The sequence below is a fragment of the Pygoscelis adeliae genome, unplaced genomic scaffold, assembly GCF_000699105.1.
Source record: "Pygoscelis adeliae isolate BGI_AS28 unplaced genomic scaffold, ASM69910v1 Scaffold170, whole genome shotgun sequence".
NCBI lineage: Eukaryota > Metazoa > Chordata > Aves > Sphenisciformes > Spheniscidae > Pygoscelis > Pygoscelis adeliae.
In genome coordinates this window covers 1041203-1064028 of record NW_008824002.1, presented here as the reverse complement: position 1 = coordinate 1064028, position 22826 = coordinate 1041203, and the positions used below count along the sequence as shown (strand labels likewise).

Sequence of the window (22826 nt, the reverse complement as noted above, 5' to 3'; positions counted from 1 at the left end):
CTTGTGCGCAACACAAACTTATCAATGCATGTTGGCATTAAGAAAGATTATCTACAAATTCTCCATTACCAAAATCCCTCAGAAATCTGGAGACTAATGGATCTCATTGATTTCTGGTAAGAAGTTCTCTACTATAACATGACTGTTAAATTATACTTATTGTTTAAGTACAGCATCGGGATGTATCAAGATTTAAAAATAAAAAAATACCATTTTAGAAAAACAAAGCAAGAGGGAGAAAAGAAAACTGAAAAAAGAATAGGCTAATCTTTGTACTTACGAAAAGCTCTATAGAATTCTTCCAGAGCTAGGTGCTTGTCACTATTATAATCATCGTATTTCAGCAAATCGAACAGAGAGCAGTCAGACAGATCCTTGCCAAGCTCATCCCGTTTTATTACCTGACAAGAAAATTATAACCATGAAATTACATTTGAGCTCTTAGAGTTCTCTGGTATAATTAATTGTTTCTAATAATCATTTAATAGATCATTTTAAGGTTGCTGTGGGGCAATGAACTGCAACTGCGTAAAGTCAGGGATTTCCAGTTACTTTGTAATTATTTATTGCAGTTTTAAAAGTTAATACCTTTAGGACAGACTCACTGAGACTACACAAAAGTGTTTAGAACATATAGAGAATATATATAATGGGGATAGGCAGAAGCACTATAAAGACACTGTGAATGTTAAAGCTGATTTTACTTTAAATGTATAGGAATGGTGATTAAGAAACATTCAAATATACTTGAGATAATAATTTCCCAAGTACACGTGACATAATGTCTTTTTCCTCTTAATCTAATTCCTAACCACAAAAAAAAAAAAAAATCAGACATTTTCAAATAAACTAAACTCCTATTACCTACTAATTGTATCAACTTCTTACAGGCTTTTGACAAGCCTATTATCTTCCCAAAGACCTGTTATAAGAGTAGCTGACCTGAAAAGGCTCCTGTTTCTAAATGGGGGCACATACACTTTGTAAATAGATCATAATTAATAGCTATTAGATTTTAACGCCAATTAACTTCTTCCAGAGAAATGTTCTTTAATTTTTGCACCATTTTGGTTTAAAGTCTGTGTATGTTGTAGACATCTACCTTGATTCCATCCAAGGAATTCTTAAGATAACCACACATATTCAGAATTCTAATTTTACATGGTGCATGTATTAAAAACAGTATCACATAACTGAAAGAACCAAACCTAATGCAACACCTTGTAATGTTGCACAGTTTAAAGTTTTGTACCTTGCACAGAAAAAATGAATATAACTATAGTTAATTCCTTTGTAAAATAATTACTCTTCCTACCCTCTACCTGTCTCCCAAAATAACTGCAAACCCATTGAATTTGTATTATCATATGATAGCTTCTGAAAAACAGGGGATACAGAGGCTTTTGTGTTTCAGTTGCTCTGCAAAAGAAGGAATAGAAAGGAATGCATTCAGTTATTATTCATGTAAATAGAACACTTCTAAATAGTAATAGAGAATAAAGGGAGCATTAGAGCAAAGAGAAAGGACACAAACATTTTACCCTACCAGAAGTAATCTATATATTAATAAAAAAGCATTATGAAAGATAATAACCTTGTTAGTACATTAGAAAGCATGAAAACTATTCACAAAGATAAGAAAAATCACCACAAAACCAGCTTTAGCTATTATTAATTAAATATACATAATACCTACCTGAATATTAGTTTAGCTACTTCTCATACTTTAAAAGCTTGTTTATTAAGTTCACATTAAACTGAATTAGAGAAAAAATGCAATTGCATAGATCTTAGAGCTGGTACATAAAGGACAAAAATGTATCCTGGGAAAAATTAATAACTCTAAGCCCATTGTAGTTATAGAAGTAGTACTAAAGATGTAACGGTGTGTATTCAAAACTTCACTCTAGAAGAAATCTCTGAGATTTCAAGGCCATGAAATGTGCTTAAGATCACAGCTGGTTCATGAAAAAGGAACATTTAGAGTAAGAAGCATTGTTCCTTTGCTTCTTTTTCATAAAAGGTGGTCTGAAATAGTTTAGAACACTTATTCCCACTAGCTTCAATTGTACAAACAAGGATTAAACTTTACACCTAACGTGGTGCAATAAAACCTTTGTTAAAGACCACCAATACCTGCCACTATAGTACCACATTTTTAATTGCATATTAGTGTTCTGAGCTTCAATCCTTTGAGCTGAAATCTGTCTTATGATGCTTTTCATTTATAATTGGTCAATTTTATTTAAAATAAATATAACAATAACTTAAAAAAGATTAGCCAGAATGATTGAGATATTTCCAAGAATTATGCTATGGACATGTACGATTTCTTCTCCTGGCAATTATTTAATTTTCATCTTCAGTAAACCCATAATTTTAATTACAGACATAAGATTCAATGTTTGTTTATATATAGACATCTTTATGCTGGTGATACACTTTGGGGTTCTTTGGAAAATTCACTCAGTTTTGATAAACCCTCCAAAAATATCCATGAGGACAAATTTCAGAAGGTACAGAAGTGATTTCGTATCATGATTAATCTTAATTATCTGTGATTTGCTGCTAAAAGAGCTGTTCCAATTTTTACCCAATAGGAATTCTCTTGGGCTGGATCTAGCCATCTCCCGACTCTGCAACGTGATCTGTGGATCAGATCAACTCTCTGATCGAAAGCAAAATTAATCTTTGTGGAGATTTTGGTTGGTTGGGTTTTTCTCTTGAAAAGGTGGGGAATTAATATTCTATCACAAGAGGTACAACTCAGAACAGGTATTAGGATGTGGGAATTTGGATTTTGAAAAATTACCTGTTTCTGTAGCAGCCTGCTGTTAGATGAGATCGACCGTGATATGAAATTACAACCTATGTGAGACTCTAGCAAAGCAAAGCTGACTACTTACCAAGCCGTTAGTCAACAGAGAAGTCGTTTAGCAACTTATGTCAGCATCAAGTGTTTTAAAATCATCAGGATAAAACTGCCTGTTCACAAGAGTCCCTAACTCACCATCTGAGGAGATCTTTTTCTTGTTGACATTACCTTTTAAATTATCTTTGTATATCAGTGAAATTCCATAAGGTGGGACATATAATGACGCAGTGCAAATATTCAAACAGGGCAAGAAAAACTGTCAGTATTGGTTCAAGAAATAAACAGTGGAATTCACAGATAAAGACTGTGAATATTTTTTGTTTAAATGCTGTCACGACATGATATTTTAACACCATCTTCTAGGAAATACAGCCTGTCAGACAAACCCATTTTTCATTTTCTTTTACTTATGTAAGTGATTTAATTTACAAAGGCGTCTTGCTAAATATAATAGCTTCTTGTAGGTATTTTTAACTTCACACCTTACATCATTACGAAAGAAAAATAATACTGTGCAGTATCAATAAGGCATATAGTGCATGAATAATAAAGTCAGTAATTGCAAAACCTGAAAAAATAGATGTCAGTACAGAATCATCAATGGCTGAAGCAATCCAGTGGGATTTTGAAAGTCTGGGGTCTCATCCCAGTCCTTTTCGATAATTTAAAAATAAATATAAAAAGAAGATTGGCAGATGGTATATACTGTTGAGGTGAATAATAATGAGGAGAAGGACAGGGAAGCATATGGAATGAAATGGATCACATGGTTGGATGTTTTCAGGAAAAGGATCTGTGTTTTCATTGAGCCAAATGTAAGGTCATTCATCTAAAAATAAGAACCCAGATCATACCTTAATGAGGATAAACGTGCCCTGGAAAGCATTTTATCTGAAAAAAAGGTAGGATTTGCTGTGGATAAGGAAATCTCATGAATTCCAGGATCATTCTGTAGCCTAATCAAGCAGTATGTTTTTTTGAAGTGTAATAAGGTAGCTGGGGGTAGAAAGGCAATGGTGGGACTGATATTGAAACACAACATTCAGTTTTGACTTGCACATATTAAAATTTAACGTTGAGAAACTAGAAGGGAACTTTTCAAGTTAGAAAGGATCCATAAATGTAATCAGAAGCCTGCTGAAGACGCTTTATATTAAGAGAGCTGAGAAAAATCAATCTTTATAGGTTTTGGGGGGGTTTTTGGTTTTGCTTTTTTAAAGCAAAGAATTGACCATATCACATTCCATAGGTATTTTTACAGTGGAAAAAATAATTATGGATGCTTCAATTTGGCAAACAAAAGTTAATAGGACAGGAAAAATTAATAATGCCTCTGAAACAAACAAAGAAAAGCTACAGGAACAATTAACCTTGAATCCTGGGACTCTTAAGTTCTCCTTGATGTTTTCAAATCAAGGCTGCACACTTCCTTGTAGACCTTTTTTGCCTCAGCCAAAAGCAAGACATTACAGTTTTCTAATTAAAAGTGTAGGGTAAATAGAATAAAATTCCATGTCTATGATACACAAGTTAGATTAGATGATGGTGTAACCATATATGATCTAACAGTGTGCCTTAAGTTTTAAATTCTATTAATCTCTGTCCATGGAGGAGGGAAGAGTAAAATTCAAGAAAACTGATTCTTGAGCCAATTCTTTAAACCCAGCCTGTCTACTCCTTGGTTAAACTAAACAGATGGTAATTAGTTAGGGAGGCAGGATAGAAACAGGCAAAATTTTTAGTAAGTCACATGCTAGAAACAAAATTCTTTCTATAAAGGTTAAAGCCTGATTAAGATGATCTGCACAATTTTATGATTATGCCATAAAAGTCATACATGGGATTATTTGATTTCAGACTTCTGAGTTGAAAATTCATACCAGAGAAAGTTCACAAATATTTATTCTCACAAATTTTATTTTACATTTCCATAAAATCAGTGAAGCATTTACTTTCCATATCGTGAACAGGTAAAAGGTAAGACATACAACAAAACTGCTGCTGTTTATGGCTCATTGTGAAACCCCATAAACTTAGAAAACTTATCTAAATTTTCAAATTAAATATGGCTTTTCTAAACTCTATGAATCTTATCCTTGAGAATTGAATGCTCTTTGAAACATGGAGGAGGGATTTGTATTATTTGGAAAATATTGTATTTTTTAAAGATATAGCACACAATTATTTATTTCCCATGTATCAGCATACTGTTAGCTAAGTTCAAAACCTCTCAGGAATTTAGTCAGTACTACTCCAAATTTTAGGAGCCTGGGAAAGGTAATCTGATTAAAAATGACAAACTGCATGTCAGAATAGATGGTTTCATTCATTTCAGTTTGATTTCTGACAGCCACAATGAAAAGTCTGCAGATGTTATGAAACTAGATCACAAATAACACAACATTTCCTTTATTAGTCCACCTTACCAAAAATGTTGTCAGTCAGTGGTTTTCTGCTTGCCTGTGATTGATGGTGTCTGTGTACTTTCCCAAAGAAAATGCTACAGAAATACAACTACAAACAAAAACTGCCTTTACAGCAAATATGGTAGTTCAGTTAATGCGTGTTCATCTTTCCTAAAAGCAAGTATCTCATCACAACAGTATCACTCAGTGCTTGATCTAGACTACATCAAACACCAAACACTGTGGGAATTGTGCTCCAAATTAATTCTGACTACACGAGGGTATTCAATTACCTTGTTTCACCATCTTCCACAGCAGTATAACTTTGTGGAAATTAAAAGAATTGATAATTTATGAAATCAAATTAATAATAAAGGTTGGTAAATTGTTCCTTGCTTTAACTTCCCTTAACAGAATTTAAGAATCATTGAGACAGAGAGAAGTAACTGAAGAAGCGTAACTGCTTGGCCTAACCTTGAGGTCATTGGCTAGAGAAAGGGATATCCCTAGGTAACCCCAGCTTTAGAAACTGTTTCTTCTATATTTTGCATTAGCCAATCACTAGACTATGCCCATGCTCTTGTTTAAAGATACCTTCTCATACTTCAGGCATGGACTTTCTTCATAGCCAGAAACTGAGGAGTTCATAGCTGCAAGATCATCTAGCAGTTAGATTTTGCAATGCTTACACACCTCTGAGGATCCTAAATGCTCCATTTGGACTGAAGAAAAGACTTCAAGCTGTCTACCCAGGTATATGAAATATTCACATGTTGTAAATATATACACAAAGGTATTAATAGGGTAGAATAAATCTCCTTTTAAAAGCTATTCATAGCCCTTTTTTTCCTTACATGCCATTCCAGTAGCTGAATAACTAAATTCTAATCCAGCAGACTAACTGAATTATCTGTTACACAAGAAAATAATGGGAAGGGCTTCTACTTGATAAAAGCAAAGGCAGCAAACAGATCAAGATGTTAGGGTTTAGTACTATGATCACAGTGTTTGTAAGCTATATCTCACTACTAATCCCTAAAAAATTCTCTTTTCTTTTCCCCCAATTTGAAAGTTTCATGTAGGATTCTTATTTTTATTTTGAATCTAGGATTAAATATAGTGCATGTTCAGTTTTTCTTAAATTAGTGATAATAAAAATAGATAATACAACCTAAGTAATAAGATATCTCTAATTAATAGGCAGAAAATAAAGAGAACTATAGCTTAATAGGCAAAATATGCTTCTGCCTATGCCACATGTAGGAAACGCCAAAGTTGATCAAAAATTCAAAAAGAGGAGATAGGCTTATTATCCCTTCTCTCAGTTCCAAGTCCTCCAAATAACACAGTTATACCATAAAGGTAAAAATTTAAAGGCCAGGGCTCCACAAAGTATTTTCATCAGAGTTTCAGAAACCAATGCTGACAGAAAAGATGCAATTTACATTAGTTGTAGCTGTGCAAACAAGTGCCATGATGTATCAGCTGGCAAGAAGTGCAACAGTACTATCATCAATACAGAAGTAAAACCAGAAGTTGTTAAATTTTTTTTTTTCTTTCAGATCTCAGTGGCACAACATAGAGAACACAGTTTAGGAATCTTAATCTTTGAAGGAAAAGATGGAGCCATAATTCAGGCCACGCTGTCGCATAAAAAAGGACACACATCTGTTCTCAATTCACAAACAAGCAACAGTTTGTTAGCAAATATAATAACTGACAGTGATTGAAGCAAATCTGAGAAAAAAGAACTTAAAGAATAAACAGGAAGAAACTAGTTAAAATTTTATCTTACCTATACATTTAGCAGCAATTAATGCTGTATTAAACAAACCAATTAAATGTATAATTCTGTCAGATTACTTTTTTTAAGATAATATATAATAACCAAGCCATTTATAGATACAGCTCTACTCATCTACAGAGAGGGTATTCTTCCAAGGTATGACATATTCCTGAGATTTACAGATAAGTACACATACCTACACATAGCCGTAAAGACAACAGTACTTAATTTCCTACTTAAAATTTGTTTCTTTTTTAGTATATTTTACATTAGAACTTTTGAATTGATGCTTTATGTTAAGATGCTATATATACATACACACACCCACACCCCAACTTTGTGTATTTATCTACAAACACACACGGATATGTAACAGTATTCAAAGGTTCATTACGGTTTATGAGAAATCTGTATTTCTGATGTCACCTGTAATTGAAGCATATTAAACTGATATGTGAAAATGGCATATTTCATCTTATAGTAGTTCCCATAACTTCAACTTATCATTCCTTGAAACAATGATGAACTTAGTACAGCTTCCTGAGAGTGAGTGGTTCATTTGGCTGTTTCTTAATTGTTTTTGTTTGGTCTCACTAACTGGAATTAAATGACACTGAGAAAACATCAAAATAAAATACAGAAGTAAGGATGAGTTTTTATAAAAATGTAACGTATTTTCATTTGTCCTGTGTTGCCCTGGTAAATAACAGAAATATATCCAGGTATTTGAAATTACAGATATTAGTTCATAAATAAGGATGCTAAATTCTTTCTTTGACTCCAGAAAATAGATCATTAAAAAGCGGGACAGGAAGAGGAAAATTTATTATTATTATATATTCAACTTGCTTTCAGACTACGTCACTTCCCTTTTCTATAAAATTTTGCTTTCTTAGCTCACTAGTATAAGAAATAAATAGAAAGAAAGCAGCTCTAAGTCTAATCAAGTATAGATTATTTCATTTTCACACACAGAACGAACTTGAATTTCACTGTTGAGCAAGATGAGTATTCTTAGAGGTTATGTATCTTTTACTGATGCTAACCAGAAAAGGCTTATTGTTTATAAAATGGTGATTCCACCATACAAGAATAACTGCATTCATCACTGGAAAAACACATTTTATTCCCATGTCTCCCCATAACACTTCTGATGTTTTTTTTTCTTCTATACAGCAACAACAATATAAAGTAATCAAGCAGTCTACAGTGATAGAAACACTGACATTCCATTTATAACTTTGTATTAAATTCCAGTTTGTTTTTGCAGAAGATAAAACAAAATAGATAAACAAGTGAGTCTGTTAACACCTGAACATTCATAACTAACCAGAAGAATCAGTTATCTTCTTTTATTTTGCATTCATTTAAATTCTTTCAAACTGCTTTAAGATCAAAACAAAACAAACCCTTCAAGGAACCACCCCACTTTACTAGAAATCTTGCAGATATGTTGCATTTACGTTAGACCAGAGGTGATGAGGATGATGAAAATTCTGCCTATTTCATAGCCCACCCTTTTGGAAGGGTAGATACTTTTTCTGATTAGTACCTACCTCTCAAAACAGAGTGGTCTAAAAGGTTAACTTCATCAGTAAGTCATTTCAAAATCAAGCCACATCTGACTTGCCAATATAGGATTTGGAAACTAGAACATTAAATGGGTTAGGCTCAGCAGTGAAAGCAGTCAAGTCAGAGAAGAATTGATATGGGTAAAAAAAATGTTCACTTAGCCTGCATGGAGCTACATAATCCCACCACTTTTCTATCTTCATTGCAGACTTCCTTGTCTGACATTTACACTGTGTAACGGAGTTATAAATATTTTTTAACTGTAATTCTGTATTAGACCACAAAGCCATGAAAAAATTATATCCAGATGCCAGAATTGTTCAAATAAAAGGAAAAAAATAATAGCCTGCCAATTGTTAATTTATTGTTATAATACTTGACATATGGGGTTTTTTTTATTTTGTCACTACTTGAAATAGCTTTTTTAATAAAAAGCACTATTTTTGCTTTTTCTGGAGAGGAATATTTGTTTTTCTTGCATCAAGTTGCAAATGCAAAAACCTTATGATTTCTGATTCAACATACATCAATAAAAACTGGAGTGTTGCTGTCACCATTTCCAATCTCCAGCTGATTCATTTCAATTTTATATTAGGTAGGACAACTATATGGACACCTATGAGATAATAAAATGCAATCCAAGAGCCCGATTGCACTCATTGCACAGCAAGACTGAGGAGATGTAAAATTTAAGATGCACTAAAAACTGAAGTTCAATATTCATGTGAGCATAAATTAACTTCAGGAATCCTTGTTGTTTTCTACAACAAATATGTTATTTTTCATATTCCCTTAATATGATTAAATTTAAAATGCAGACAGGCACTATTATGTATGACAGGTCTGCAGATTCCAAAATTTTGGCTGTATTGTGAGCACAACTGAGAAAAATTCTCCTAAATCTTGAGAACATTTTAAAGAGTACAATAATGTCTCCCACTCAGCCCTGGGAAGTTCAAAGACCTTTCTAACATTCTTCCACCACCACCACCCCTTCCCCCTCAATGATCATGTTCTCAAGAACGTTAATGGGCCCAGCATTCTCTCAGTGGCAGGGACCTCTCACATTATGAGTCAATACCTTCTAGATACTGTATTCAAGACTAGGTCTTTTTGTTTCTTTTCTCCTACTGCATCAATTCCAATTTTTAGAAATACTGATAGCTATCGTATACACTAAGGTCAGAAGAGAGCAAGAGTCTAATCCCACCTTGCAAAACAATCTTGATTTATCAAGCTTTGATGTTCAACAAGAATTAAAAAACATTCATTGGGCTAAACCACAGGAGGATGGAAACTAAGTGTCAAGTTTTCAACAATCAAAGATAATGCTCTGAAAAACAGTGCATTTCATTTGAAGATATTGCTCTGAGTTCTTTTAATTTGGCATCTTGTTTTAAGTCTTCAGAGAGTACTGAGTCACATACTTGGTTTGTTTTCAATAAATATGCAGGCTAAAATCTTCCTCCATCAGATGAAGGCAAAGATTTACAAATATTGAGATTATACAGGAGGTGGGTTCTTAACTGCAAAGCTGTACACCATTCTGTGTGTCCCAAAGGCGATTCAGTGTTTCCTTTTGTCATATGAAAGAGAGACAAAGGTTCTCGGCTGAAGCTTCTCCTATCGAGAAGGCTTCATGAGAAACAGGTATAGCTTCTCTTGTTTTCTTCTCTGTTCAAACTCACTAAAGAATGATTTCTGAGGGCAACAGGTTAGTTCATCGTGTCTCATGCAAAACATACAATAACAAACCACACAGCACTAACCATGAACTTATTTTACATTATTCTTTAGATTGAATAATTTGATGTTTCTGCAATGAATTTTAGCAGAACCACAAAGCACCATGTTTGGGTTTTAAGGCTGTTTGACCTGTTTCCATACTTGTGAAAAAACATTACTTTACAGTTGCCATTATAAATTCATTTTTATAGAAAAAAAAGTATGTGGGAATAGTATGTATAGAAAGTTTGAAAACACCACAATGGAAAAAAAATTTATTTAGTTTTTTTTAAACTGCGTTTGACACAAAGAAATAAAGGAAAGAGGAAAAGTATACGTGCAGCAACTGAATAGAGAAGCATTATTTCTTTATACAAACCTGGAAATTCTGCAAAATATTTTTGATACTGACCTTCAGCACTAGTACTTTAGTCCTGCTCCTCTCATGAAAAAAGCATGATTCACTGATAATTAAATAATGGATTTGTAGTGGTGAAAGCATTCAACTATTTTCCAGTAGTTACGTGAGGGCTATGGCAACAAAGTCAAGCCATTTTCAAGTGGTAAAATAATGAAAGATTTAAAATTCAGTTTCTTTAGACTGCCAACCAATACACTAATCACTATCACATTGTTTCAAGTGTTAGTGATATATATCTATAAGCATTAAATATAATTTGCACATCTATATCTGACTCCTATGTATGTTATGTATTCATATAGTATATTAATATAAAAAGTATTATTTGTAAAATATATGCAGGCACAAAATTCCCTTGAAAGCTTAACTTCTGAAAGAGTCTAAAACAAAGCATGAAAACCCAATCTTATAAACTACAGAAAAATACTATTTTTTTATTTTTTTTAAAATGGGTAGTTTATTATTATTTGAAATTGTACCTGTATTTGTATGCAGCCTCTGGTCCTGGAAATTGCCACTAAAACTTTAGAAGTTAACTGTATGGAAATGATAACTCCAGCCTAACACCACAGATATTACCTATTCACCTGTAAATATTTCTTAATACTGCCATGCAACTTAAAACATAGGATAACGATCAACAGTGGCATCTAACAAATCCTACTTGTCTTGAATTTTTAAGTGACTGCCTAGTATTAGACTCATTAATACAGCTCAGTCATGATTACATTTCTCAAACATGGACTTCTACATTATCCAGTAAATCAAAGTACATTTGCCATAACAACACTCTTTAATAGAGTTAACCCTTCTAGGTAGATTAAAGGTAGTGCTGTCATGCCCACCAGAGCAACAATTACTGGTTTAGATGTGTAATTTGTTAAAGCTTGCTGTTTAGAGACTACCATGAACTCTCTTTCCAAGACTACTTCTCTAGCCCTAACTTGTATAAAGCAATAATACTTCTTTAGTATTACAGAAGTGATTTAAAATATAATTTTAATTGTTTTCAACCTCTAAAATACATCTATGTAGTTGGACGTTACGATAGCATGCTGTGGATAATAAAACAACTCATGGTCAAAGCAACCTATTGTGTTCTATCCCCCTAAGGTATATCCCAAAGCACTGTATTCAAATTTCTGAACAATCACTGCAGAATTTCTGAATAATTCAGCTTTTCCAAAATTCTTGAATGAAGTTTTCCACCTCAGAGACTCACATATATCTTCTAAAGTGAAAGTATCCTAAGACATATCATTCAATGTGCATAAGTCCTGACAAAGACAACTGAATAGCTACTGCGCTAAGGGAAACAAAATCTAAATCTTACCTGAGATAATTCATTAGTGTCCACAAGTCCATTGTTGTCTGAATCAAAATAATTAAACATTTGATCTACAAGAAGTTTCTTTAAAACCATTTTCTCATCAACAGTTTTATCTTTTGATTGTGCAATGTATCTCCGATTTTGTAGATCCAGTAACATATTTTTCACTTTGGTGTATTCAGTAGGTTTGCATTTATCCCCTGAAAAGAAAATACACAACACAAGATTATTTTGAATTTGAATTTGATTATGAGTTTAAAAGTAAATTAAAAAAAAAGGAAAAGCAGACAGAATACTACAATGTAAAATATGCAGTAAAACCTGCAAATATGATAGAAAATGATACATTATAAAGAATATATTTCATAATAATATTTGACTTCAGAAAGTAGAAATTACAATTGAGCGCTCATAAGCTAGCTCTACCTTTTCATTTACTGGACGTACCAAACTTCTTTGAACAAGAGAAGGTGGGATTGCCAGAGGAAGAGAAAGGATATCTTTGACAATATCTATTTTATTCTTTTCATTATCAAGTCTTCTATAGTTTATGTCTGGTATTCTCTTATATCAGTTGCTGTATATTTTAAACTGAACTGAGAAACAGTTTAGAAGTTGTTGTTTTATTAAGATAACTTCAGTATTTCAAATTTTTTTTTTATAAGATGAGACATGTAAATGGGGACCAGCAAAATACCATGTATTTGTTGCAAACATATTTACAGTTAGCTACTACTTAAGTTAACTTCAAATAGTGAATTCAAGGCTACAGCAATACGCTGATTAGCAAAGAAAGCTATATTCCATTCTTTTTAGATGTTATGATGAAGATACAAGTATTAATGAGGAACAATTATTTACCTCACAGAAACTGCTTTGGCAGTTGTTTTGTTTTGCAAGGGGATCCCATTTAAAAATGTCTAATTTACATGTATGAGACCAGAGTTTATTATTTTGGTGTATTTAATGGTATATGCATTATTATGGTGACTGTACCACTATGTACATCTCCATCACCATTTCATAAGGTAGAGAGAGAAAAAATTCCTAAAAGCTTCTCACTATTCTAGCAAGACTCAGAGGTAGAAGAGGACTCCTACGATAGAAGTTAAATCGTGGAAGTAGACAAAATCTTTTTAGGAATCAAAACCACTCTAGCATTTTTTTTTTTTCTTCTAAAAGCCACTGCCTGATACGTAGCTATCTGAAAATCCCAACTGAAGTAACAGAAATAAAAAAAAACAAGCTGTATTTAACCAACAGCCTAAGATACACATAGTATTTGGATAGTTGTCCTTACCTGCCAGAGGCATGGAGATTGAGGACACATAATTTGTAAGAGTTGAGTTCTACATGACTGCTTTTCAGGGGTCTAACGCAGAAATACTCAGTAGGGAAACATGTTTATTCCTTAGCCATTCTGGAGCTGCAGTGAGCAAACCCTTCCACCTGAATGGATGCAGGCTCCAGGTGGTGGGGAGGGAAGAGAGCACTTAACTTTAACATACTCTGATTCAATTGGGTGAACTCCAAAAGCCTGGGCCAGGAAAATAAGTATGATCTTTGTCTCCCCTAGATAACTTTTCTGGCTGCAGTATTCTTTAGAGAGAGTGAGTTTGGTTTTACTCTGGTACAGCTGAAGTCTAATGCCATTTTACCTATATTCCTGGTGAGGGAGGAAAGCCAAATCCTATTTCTCAGATACTATATCAGTCCTAGTTACCACGTCCAGATTTTATGCCCTGAAAATTATTTTTGATCAGACAGTTCTCATTCTGCAATTCTAAAACTGCGAAGAGATATTTCTACCTTAGAGATGCGCAACATAAGTAAAGCAGTTTATTTCTTAATAATATCTGTTAAATCCTGGATTTGTCACAGTATTTTTGATGAGTCGCTACAGGTCTGAGTTAGGAAAAGAAATGGAAAATGAACAAAAAAGTCACACTGACACATTTTTTTTTTTCCTTGAGGCACAAGACAATATCTCTCACTTTAATGATCAATCAAGAATTGAATATACGTTCTCACCTCTACAAATACAATAATGATGTTAATGTTAATTAGAATATTAAAGATTATTTATTTATTAAATATGGACAACTTTTGCATGGGTTGCACAAAGATTTCCACAAGACATTGTACAAAGTAGTGTAAATTTAGAGGGGAAAAAAAAATTATCACATGATCATGAAAAGGATTGTAATAATTAGTCTCTTTTCCTACTTTTAACTCGAGTTTATAGAAAAAAGTTTTAAAGGAAGTTCAGTCACAGTCAATAAAGACATTTTAATGCACCTTGGGCATTCACTTTAGGTCTAAAGCTTAAGGAATGATGAACTAAGGTATTCTCTCACAATACCTATTCAGAGAGAGAAGAAAGAATACAGACAATATATTTCTGTATATTTTCTGCAGCATTTTGTTTTTGTACTCTTCCCATTGCATAGCACAAACTTCTGAAACTAGCATAACAATCATATAAAAGCACTTATATATTACATGTTTATAAACTATTTTTACATTTTTCCAGAAGGGAAGAACATTTGTACCTTTCTTTTTAATATACAACATAAGTGCTGCCTAATACAATATTACCTGAGAGACTACTGGTGCCACAAGTTTGACTACTACTTGTAGAAAAAATTCATGCGTAAACTAAGAATAGAAGGCTGTTAAACTTTTAGTTACATCTCCACCTAGCAAAGCTATCACAACATAAGTGTCAACAAAATATCTTAAATTACATTGCATTAGTGTATATATGGTTTATATTACCTCATCAACAAAAGAACAACATGTTGCTAAAATCTGTTATAGATGTTCTACACTAAGACAATTTTTCATTTTTATTTTTCCTATTCCTGTGATATGCTTTGGAAAGATTTTTAACCTGAAATGTAGCTCAAACTTATAAATATGTTGTATTGATTACTAACAGAAAATATTAATGTCTTTAATATTAATGAAAATAGAATTAAGGAAAGATTGTGTTATTTAATTATCCAAAAAGTAGCTTTTTTTATAGATACTGAAACTTTAATTACAATGGCAGTCTGTTGAAAACCATTTGTGAATAAGGTGAGTACAGTTCACAAAGCAATTTCATGTCTCTACAACCCATCTTCAGCAGATGATTATTTTATACTCAACAATGGTGTTAAAGCCTATCCTCTTTATGGGGCTGTTTGTGCCATGTCTGTAAGATAATAGCTGTAATTTGCTCTCAGTGTGTACCTGCTCACTCTACAGATCAACCTGACTGAATTACAATCCCAGCCATGATAGTCCATTGGCTTCTAGTGTGTGTTTTTTATGTTTGCTAGAGCCCAGACTGATTCTTTTAGTGCTTCACTAACTTGTTTGAAAGTCCTCATGATGTAAATACTGCTAACACCTTTTGGAAAAATCTCTGTTGGTCATCATTTACAGTTTAAAACAGATGCTATTTTGTTTCTCACTTATCTAAATAGGTTAGTCTGACCCACATGAAAGACACCTTTATCAACAGTAGCTTCGTACTCCCTGCAACCACACTTGTGCCACAGTTGCCTGTAGTATGGAAGTAGTATTCCCCTATCCCTTTATCTGAAAAGGATGTCAAAGTCATCGCACATGAGCACATGGTTTGCATATAAGGAGCGGAGGACAATACTCAGGCATTTAAGCTCATTGGCAGTACTCTACAGTATCTTAAAATTAACTTACAAAAAAAACATTAGAAAAAAATGCTTTGGTTTCTGTTGCCCTAGAGTTGGGGGGGGTGGGGGGTGGGTGTTGGTGATTTTCATGACAGATCATGAAATAATGTAATAATAAGTAATGCAAAAATAACCTGAATTATTTTTCCTTCAGACACAGTGCAACATGTATCTATTTGATAAATCTTGGGAGGAGCGTAGACATTCAGGGGACTGGGTAGACACAAGGTACACGCTTTACGTGATGCATGGTTCATTACCTTTCCTGTTCCCCTGCCTTATCATACTGATTGAGAATATCAAACTTTAACGTTTGTGATAAAAGCTAGCTGATGTACTTAGCTATTATAAATGCAAGTAAGCATGTAAGTAAAAGTACCTGTCACTTGCAAACAGTAGTTAAGTTGTTTAAGAAATTAGTGAGAAGAAAGTGATTTTTTTTTTTTTTTAATTGCAGCAAATAAAAAAAAAAGAGAGAATAGGGAGAAAAGTATTGTCTGTTACTTATGGTACATATACTTACACAAGTGCAGGTAACTTACACTCTTCAAAAAGAGCCTGAACACTGTATAGTAATTGTACCCCAAAGTCTACACCCATTTTTTTCCTATTACTACTTTAGTTTTCATTATGTTTGGCAAAGTAATCTGTTGTAATGTTGATCTAACACGCACCTTTTAAATCTTATTATGTATTCTAACAACAGATTTTAGTCTGGTGACAGATGAACCTTCAGTTTATGATCTAAGCTAATTACAGTTGTGGTAAAACAGGTTTACACAGCTATACTACATTAAAAAATTTTCATTTTATACATAATTCAAAGCAGTCTTTACACCAAAGACTCCATAGACTTGAATATAAGGACAAACGTGATTGATGGATGCAACCAACAGATAAGGGGATCAGAAGGAAACAAGGAGACACTGCTAGTCAACACAATGCACAGTTTCATTAACGAATCACCCTCTTATCTCATTGTCATGGCTGCCTTTTACTGTAAAATTTGAGGAAATGTGAAGCAGATGTTTAAATTACAAGAATGAGGCTCTGTTTATAGGAGACCTCCCCTGGGCTGGAGTAGCAGCACAGAGAAAAACTTAAGAGTTGCTTTAGTTATGTTCTAATATAGTAAACGTCACTTGTGAAATGTTGTCTCAATGACACACAAATGGTAAATTGGAATTAAGTATGACAACCTTCATAGTGAGGAAAAGTAATTTATGCTTAACATAATTGAGAAAGACAAACTACTGGGAATATACAACAATTATATTACTTTCAAAAAGACCTACTAAATTCTATATAATTATCTACATACATGAAAGAGTAACATACACATTGTGCATAATTCACTAACTTAATTTCAGTTTTCTAGTACTTTTTTTTAATTTGTGAACTAGGTTTCCTACACAAATAAATAGTTAATTTCTGAAAAATTACTAGAAAGCAGTAACAGCAAATTCTGTGTTTCTTGTTCATTTTTGTTTGTTTCATTCATGGAAAGGACTAATTCTACTACACAGCAGATTTTGTCACAAAAAAAAACCAAAACGAAACAAAAACATCTGCTATGATTTATTTTACAAGTTTTCTGACATCTCTGTGCAATCCAAGAAGGTGTGCAGAAACCTAAAAATGACAAAACAAACACACTAGAATTAAAGTGCATTCTCCGGTCCCATATCTGGTAATTTCTGAAATAGTGATAGTCCTAGGGTTTACTTAATTGTCCTGGTTTTGGCAGGGATAGGGTTAATTTCCTTCCTAGTAGCTGGTACAGTGCTGTCGTTTGGCTTTAGTACCAGAATAATGTTGATAACACACCGATGTTTTAGTTGTTGCTAAGCAGTGCTTACACTAGTCAAGGACTTTTTCAGCTCCCCGTGCTCTACCGACTGAGAAGGCTGGAGGTGCACAAGAAGCTGGGAGGGGGCACAGCCAGGACAGCTGACCCAAACTGGCCCAAGGGACATTCCATGCCATGTGACATCATGCTCAGTACATAAACTGGGGGAAGCTGGCCGGGGGGGCTGCTGCTCGGAGACTGGCTGGGCATTCGTCGGCGGGTGGTGAGCAATTGCACTGTGCTTTGTGTATTATTATTATTATTACATTATTGTTATTGCTATTATTATTTTATTTCAATTATTAAACTGCTTTTATCTCAACCCATGAGTTTTTCTCACTTATACTCTTCCAATTCTCTCCCCCATCCCACATGGGGGGGAGGAGGAGTGAGCGAACGGCTGTATGGTACTCAGTTGCCAGCTGACTGAGGTTAAACCACAACATTAATTCAAACTCAAAAATAGTAGAAAAGTGGAAACACTTGACTGTTTCATTCCATTCGCACAACACGGTTTTGCAGCTGTATCTCCATTACCTAGGAAACGCCTGAAAGTTAGATGTTGAGTGCTATTGTCCTCCTAGACAGTATTGAATAGACAGTATTTGCCCATAACACAGAAAAAACGTTGTATTTGAAAATTTAAGTCTTACTTAATTTGCAAGAGAAAGAAATACATCAAAACTAACTAGATATTTATGAAAACTTGGCAAATGAATGTACACATTATTCTTAACATCTGTAGAAAAATATTAAAGAATCAGCTAAGATAATAGTTTAGGAGTCACTCCTTAAATCCAAATTCAGATCTCAGATTTTTGTATTACATAGATTTTGGAAAAATACTAGTAAACATAGACAAGGAAAGAAAGAACATATAATTTAAAAAATGCAATAAAGATAAACCATCTGATTTCTGTTCTCAGTTCTTTCACCACTTTTGTGGTTAATACAGGTATTTTAACCTTTCCTTGACTTAGCATCTCCATCTACATAGCAAGAATAACTCTTATGTCAGAGAGCTGTTGAATCATTAATATTCATGGAGTGTCTATCTCCACGAAAGTCATCAGCTGCTGAGATACAATTGGATTCTGAAATATTTTATGATTTTGAGCTTAATTGTGTCCACAAAGCCATTTTTCCTTCAAAATCAAAATAACCAGATCTCCCAGAAGTGGCAACTAGTTTTCAGTGGACCACATTGTATATGAACAGTTTGAAGTATGCCAAAACTGTTATAAACATAAACCAGATTTTTGGAAATGGAATAGACCTGATAAGCAGCAAGCCTACTGTTAATCTTCTACATGCATTTTGAACATATTCAGCATAATCTAATTAGCCAAAACAACTCACTGGAATTATATTCCATGGAGCAAAAATGAGAAGTTAATCCAAGATAACATACATATATATACACACACATATATAAACTAATACAGATATGCACATACATGTTCGTGTGCACATATATACCCCCATACACAGGATGAAGAAGTCACTACATATACGGTCAATTCAATTTCAAACATAACACAAGAGACAACTTGAAGGTTAAGGACTTCAGTTCTTCAGCTCTTCTGTGTAAATAGGTCTAAGAAGCTACAAGAATTGTTATGAACTGTCAATGCAGTGTTGCCTATTTACATGCAATATATGTATAAAAATACCTCCCACATACATAAACACCCTACTATCCAGAGACAGGCACACATATATGAAATTTTAAAGTTGTATCTGTCATTGTCCTTAGGCAAATACTTCTAAGTGACTACCATAGCTGGTATACAAAATAGAAGTGAAGCTCTCTTTTCAAAGCCTTAGTTCCACTTTGTAAATAAGGAATAATGCTGTCCTTTCCTCAAATATTACTGGTTAAAATGCTCTTAAACCATTCTGATCTTTCAAAACTATAAATCATAAGACAGAAGTCATAATTTTACCTAATTACACATATCTGCACAAGCCTGGTGTCTGGTCTTATCTGGAGACATATATGAACGGCTTTTCAGTGCTTAAACAATGAAAAGTTCAGATAAATTATTCAGATTTCCTTTAAAGATATACCATTTACGTTAAATGCCACTAGAAGCTGAATCAAATTTGCATTAAGAAAATAGGAAAATAGGTAATAGTATTTCAATTTTTTTTTTTTTTTTCGGGACTACTTAGAACAAATGTTACATGGTGTGAGAAAGATTAATCCAAAAACCACCAAAATCAGCATTTGGGGTAGTGGTGGTGGTGAGGGACTTTTACTTGTTAATGCAGAGTGGTTAACATACCACTGATCTCTTGACAGAAGAAAATAGGTCATATAAACTTTCACCTTCAAGATGACATTTGAAGGCTAAAGCAGGTTGGCAATAATGATAAAAACATCATTTTCCACAGCTGAGAAAACACTGAATGTACAGATTGTTTGGACCGCATGTTAGCATCACAAACACCATAAGCACAGTTAGTACGTAACTGGCAAATGCAAAACTCTTCTACAAGATTGACCCTGCCTTCAAACAAATAATAAATCCACACCAATTTCAACCAGTGATATCACTTCTCAGAATTTCTTGATGTCTCAGATGTTTACCTCAAGAAATTCTACCATAAAAAAGAAGAGATGAAAATGGGCACATTTAACAAATGTGCCAAATTTTCCAAACACATCAGAATATTTCAGGTATGTTATTCTTCTTTTCCCAACATGTGCTGAAGAGATCACCTATTGCCTGATTTTTTGTTTTCTTGTATCCAGCTCAAGCTTTCAGATCAGTTTTTCTATTTGTCCCATACACTAAAAAAACCCCTTCAATTTCATAAGTAAAAATTCATATACAACATTAATAAGAAGATAATCTGGACTTCCTTGTCCTTCCTAGCTTATTAAAAGAAAAACTGAGACAGAAAAAGATAAAAGCAGTGTGCTCCAAAGGCAGGCATTGCTAAAAATGAAGGTTGAGACAGGAGTTTACTGCTGCATTTTACTTTCCCCTCTAGTGGAGTTAAACCAACCACTGCTGTTAGTCTTCCTTCCACAGAGCTTAGACAATTTTTGACTTGCAGTATCTAGAGTGATACTATAAAAGCTATGAAACACTATAGGCTTATATTAAAAAAAAAAAAAAAAGATTAAAAAGTATGTCTCTTAAGCCTAACTAAAACAGAACTACAGTTAAAAAGGACAGTTCTGTTGCTCCATTTCATTTCTCCCCATCCATCGCATATTTCCACCACTTCCTTTGAGCACAGTTGGCTTTTGGTGCTAATTACAGAAGTTGTGACATTCAGCCCTTTGCTATAGGAAAAAGAGAAGTAATTGTATGTGTGTATATATATGGAACCAAAAATTTATCATTATTCCAATTAATATTTTAAGCAGTTTATTAGCCCAATTTTTTTTAATTAATTCAGAAAAGCCTCAACAACACTGATAAAACTACTTTAAAATCCTTCCTAGTATCTTCTTGAAATACCTATCTTATGCTTACCCTTCCAGTTTTTCTCTGGGTACTGACGTTTCAATCTTTTCCTCAGGAAGATTGCGGGGGAAAGGCTATAAGGAGTCACGAGCATCTTGAGATAATAATCAGGAGGAATATGAAGGTATGGTGAGAGGTTCTTCCTCCTCAGTCTCAGCATCTGCTTGGGTTGGTTTTATATGTTTCACTATCGGAACCTTCTTCTTTTTGGTAACAAGGTTAAGTATGAAAATGGACAACCTCAGTTGAAATAAAAGGCTATTTTTCGTTAAGCATAGATTATCCATATATGGTTTTGAAAGAGCTTAAGGTAAACAGGGTAGGCAATAGTCATTTGACCACTAGGCAATTTTTGAAACTGGTAAAATCAGCTCAAGCTAAGGCAAGACCAGGCAAGTCCTGAGACCCTCTGCACTGTCAGGGTAATACAAAGGGTTTTGTGTGTGGTTTGGTTTTTTTTAAACCAGGGGGATAGAAAAAAAAAAAAAGTCACATTCTACAGGACTATTCATCTTTGAGGCACAATCACAGTATAAGCTAAAGCAATTCAGAGAAATCTGAGCTACAGTGGACCAAGGTCAGTAAGTGTACATGATGAAACTTGATTTTAGCTGGCCTAAGGAAGAGACATAAATAGCGCTTCCCAGGTTGAGCATCATAGTTCTGTACTTGTTCTCTGCTTTCTCCATCCTTCCCAGACACACAAGGGAATATGCTGGTTTGGCAATAGAAGGAGGAAAGCAAGATTTATAAATTGAAACTCAAGTAAAGAAGCATGCGATTTGCCTTTGAATCCACACCAGAATGTAACCTAACCATACCGTTCTGGCACCAGCATAAGCATGTGATCAGGCTGATAAGTCTTAACAACTTCATGTATCACTTCCAGGTTAAGTGTTTCTCTGCTGTATTTAGTGTAGGCTTGAAATTGTATTTTGAAGTTTAAACAAATTTTGAAAACTGATCAGTAATGGTTGGGAAGATGATGTCAAAAGGATTTTAGTGAAATCGGGAAACTTGCTGAGACCTGTGTGTAGCCCCATTTATTTTAATGTCACCACGTCATCTATATACTTTAAATTTCTACATGCTTAATTAATTCACTGTTCCAGAAAGAGAAAGAAAAGTGATGTAGGAAAAGAAAGCATTGCACTATGAAGAAATATACCAGTATCTCCCTTAGCTATGCATGAAGGGCTTAAATATTGTACATATGGCTGCTAGCATTTTATAATGACACACCTTATCACAGGTCTTGCAATATTATCACATGATGGATGAGGTGAGGGTAAAGTACTGTGACGATCATGCATTGGTAATACCCACTGTGGAGGTTTTATATTAAAAACTCCGCATTCTTTTAGCAATAATTTGGCATCACACACACTTGTATCTGAATTTTTGCTCATACTAATCCTTGAAATTAGAGTTGTATAAATCAATGCAACAGAAAAGCTAGGCCTACATAAGCTCACTTTCATTTACTTTTAGAGATACAGTGTGTATCTTGCAAAGTTGTGGGATTATACACAAATGTATTTTGACCAGGCATCCCTAAACACAACTTGTATCATTTCCTTTCACACAGTCACAGAAAAGGCTGCCTAGAGAGAGTAGATCAACAATTTTATTCTAACTTCACTACAAAGTAATAAATGTTTTAGTCAGATTTCTCTACAC

General features: G+C 33.8%; 1 protein-coding gene across 3 annotated transcripts in view; it reads right to left on the bottom strand.

The window, feature by feature from the left end:
- Window positions 1–22826, bottom strand: part of FSTL5 (follistatin-like 5) — a 324585-nt gene that overhangs the window by 149357 nt on the left and 152402 nt on the right. For all 3 annotated transcript variants that reach the window (XM_009325133.1, XM_009325143.1, XM_009325150.1), the window contains exons 4-5: window positions 12118–12314; window positions 281–401 (exon numbers count right to left, since the gene is read on the bottom strand). In XM_009325133.1, coding sequence (XP_009323408.1) covers window positions 281–401; window positions 12118–12314 — 318 coding nt within the window. The remainder of the gene's footprint in view (window positions 1–280; window positions 402–12117; window positions 12315–22826) is intronic.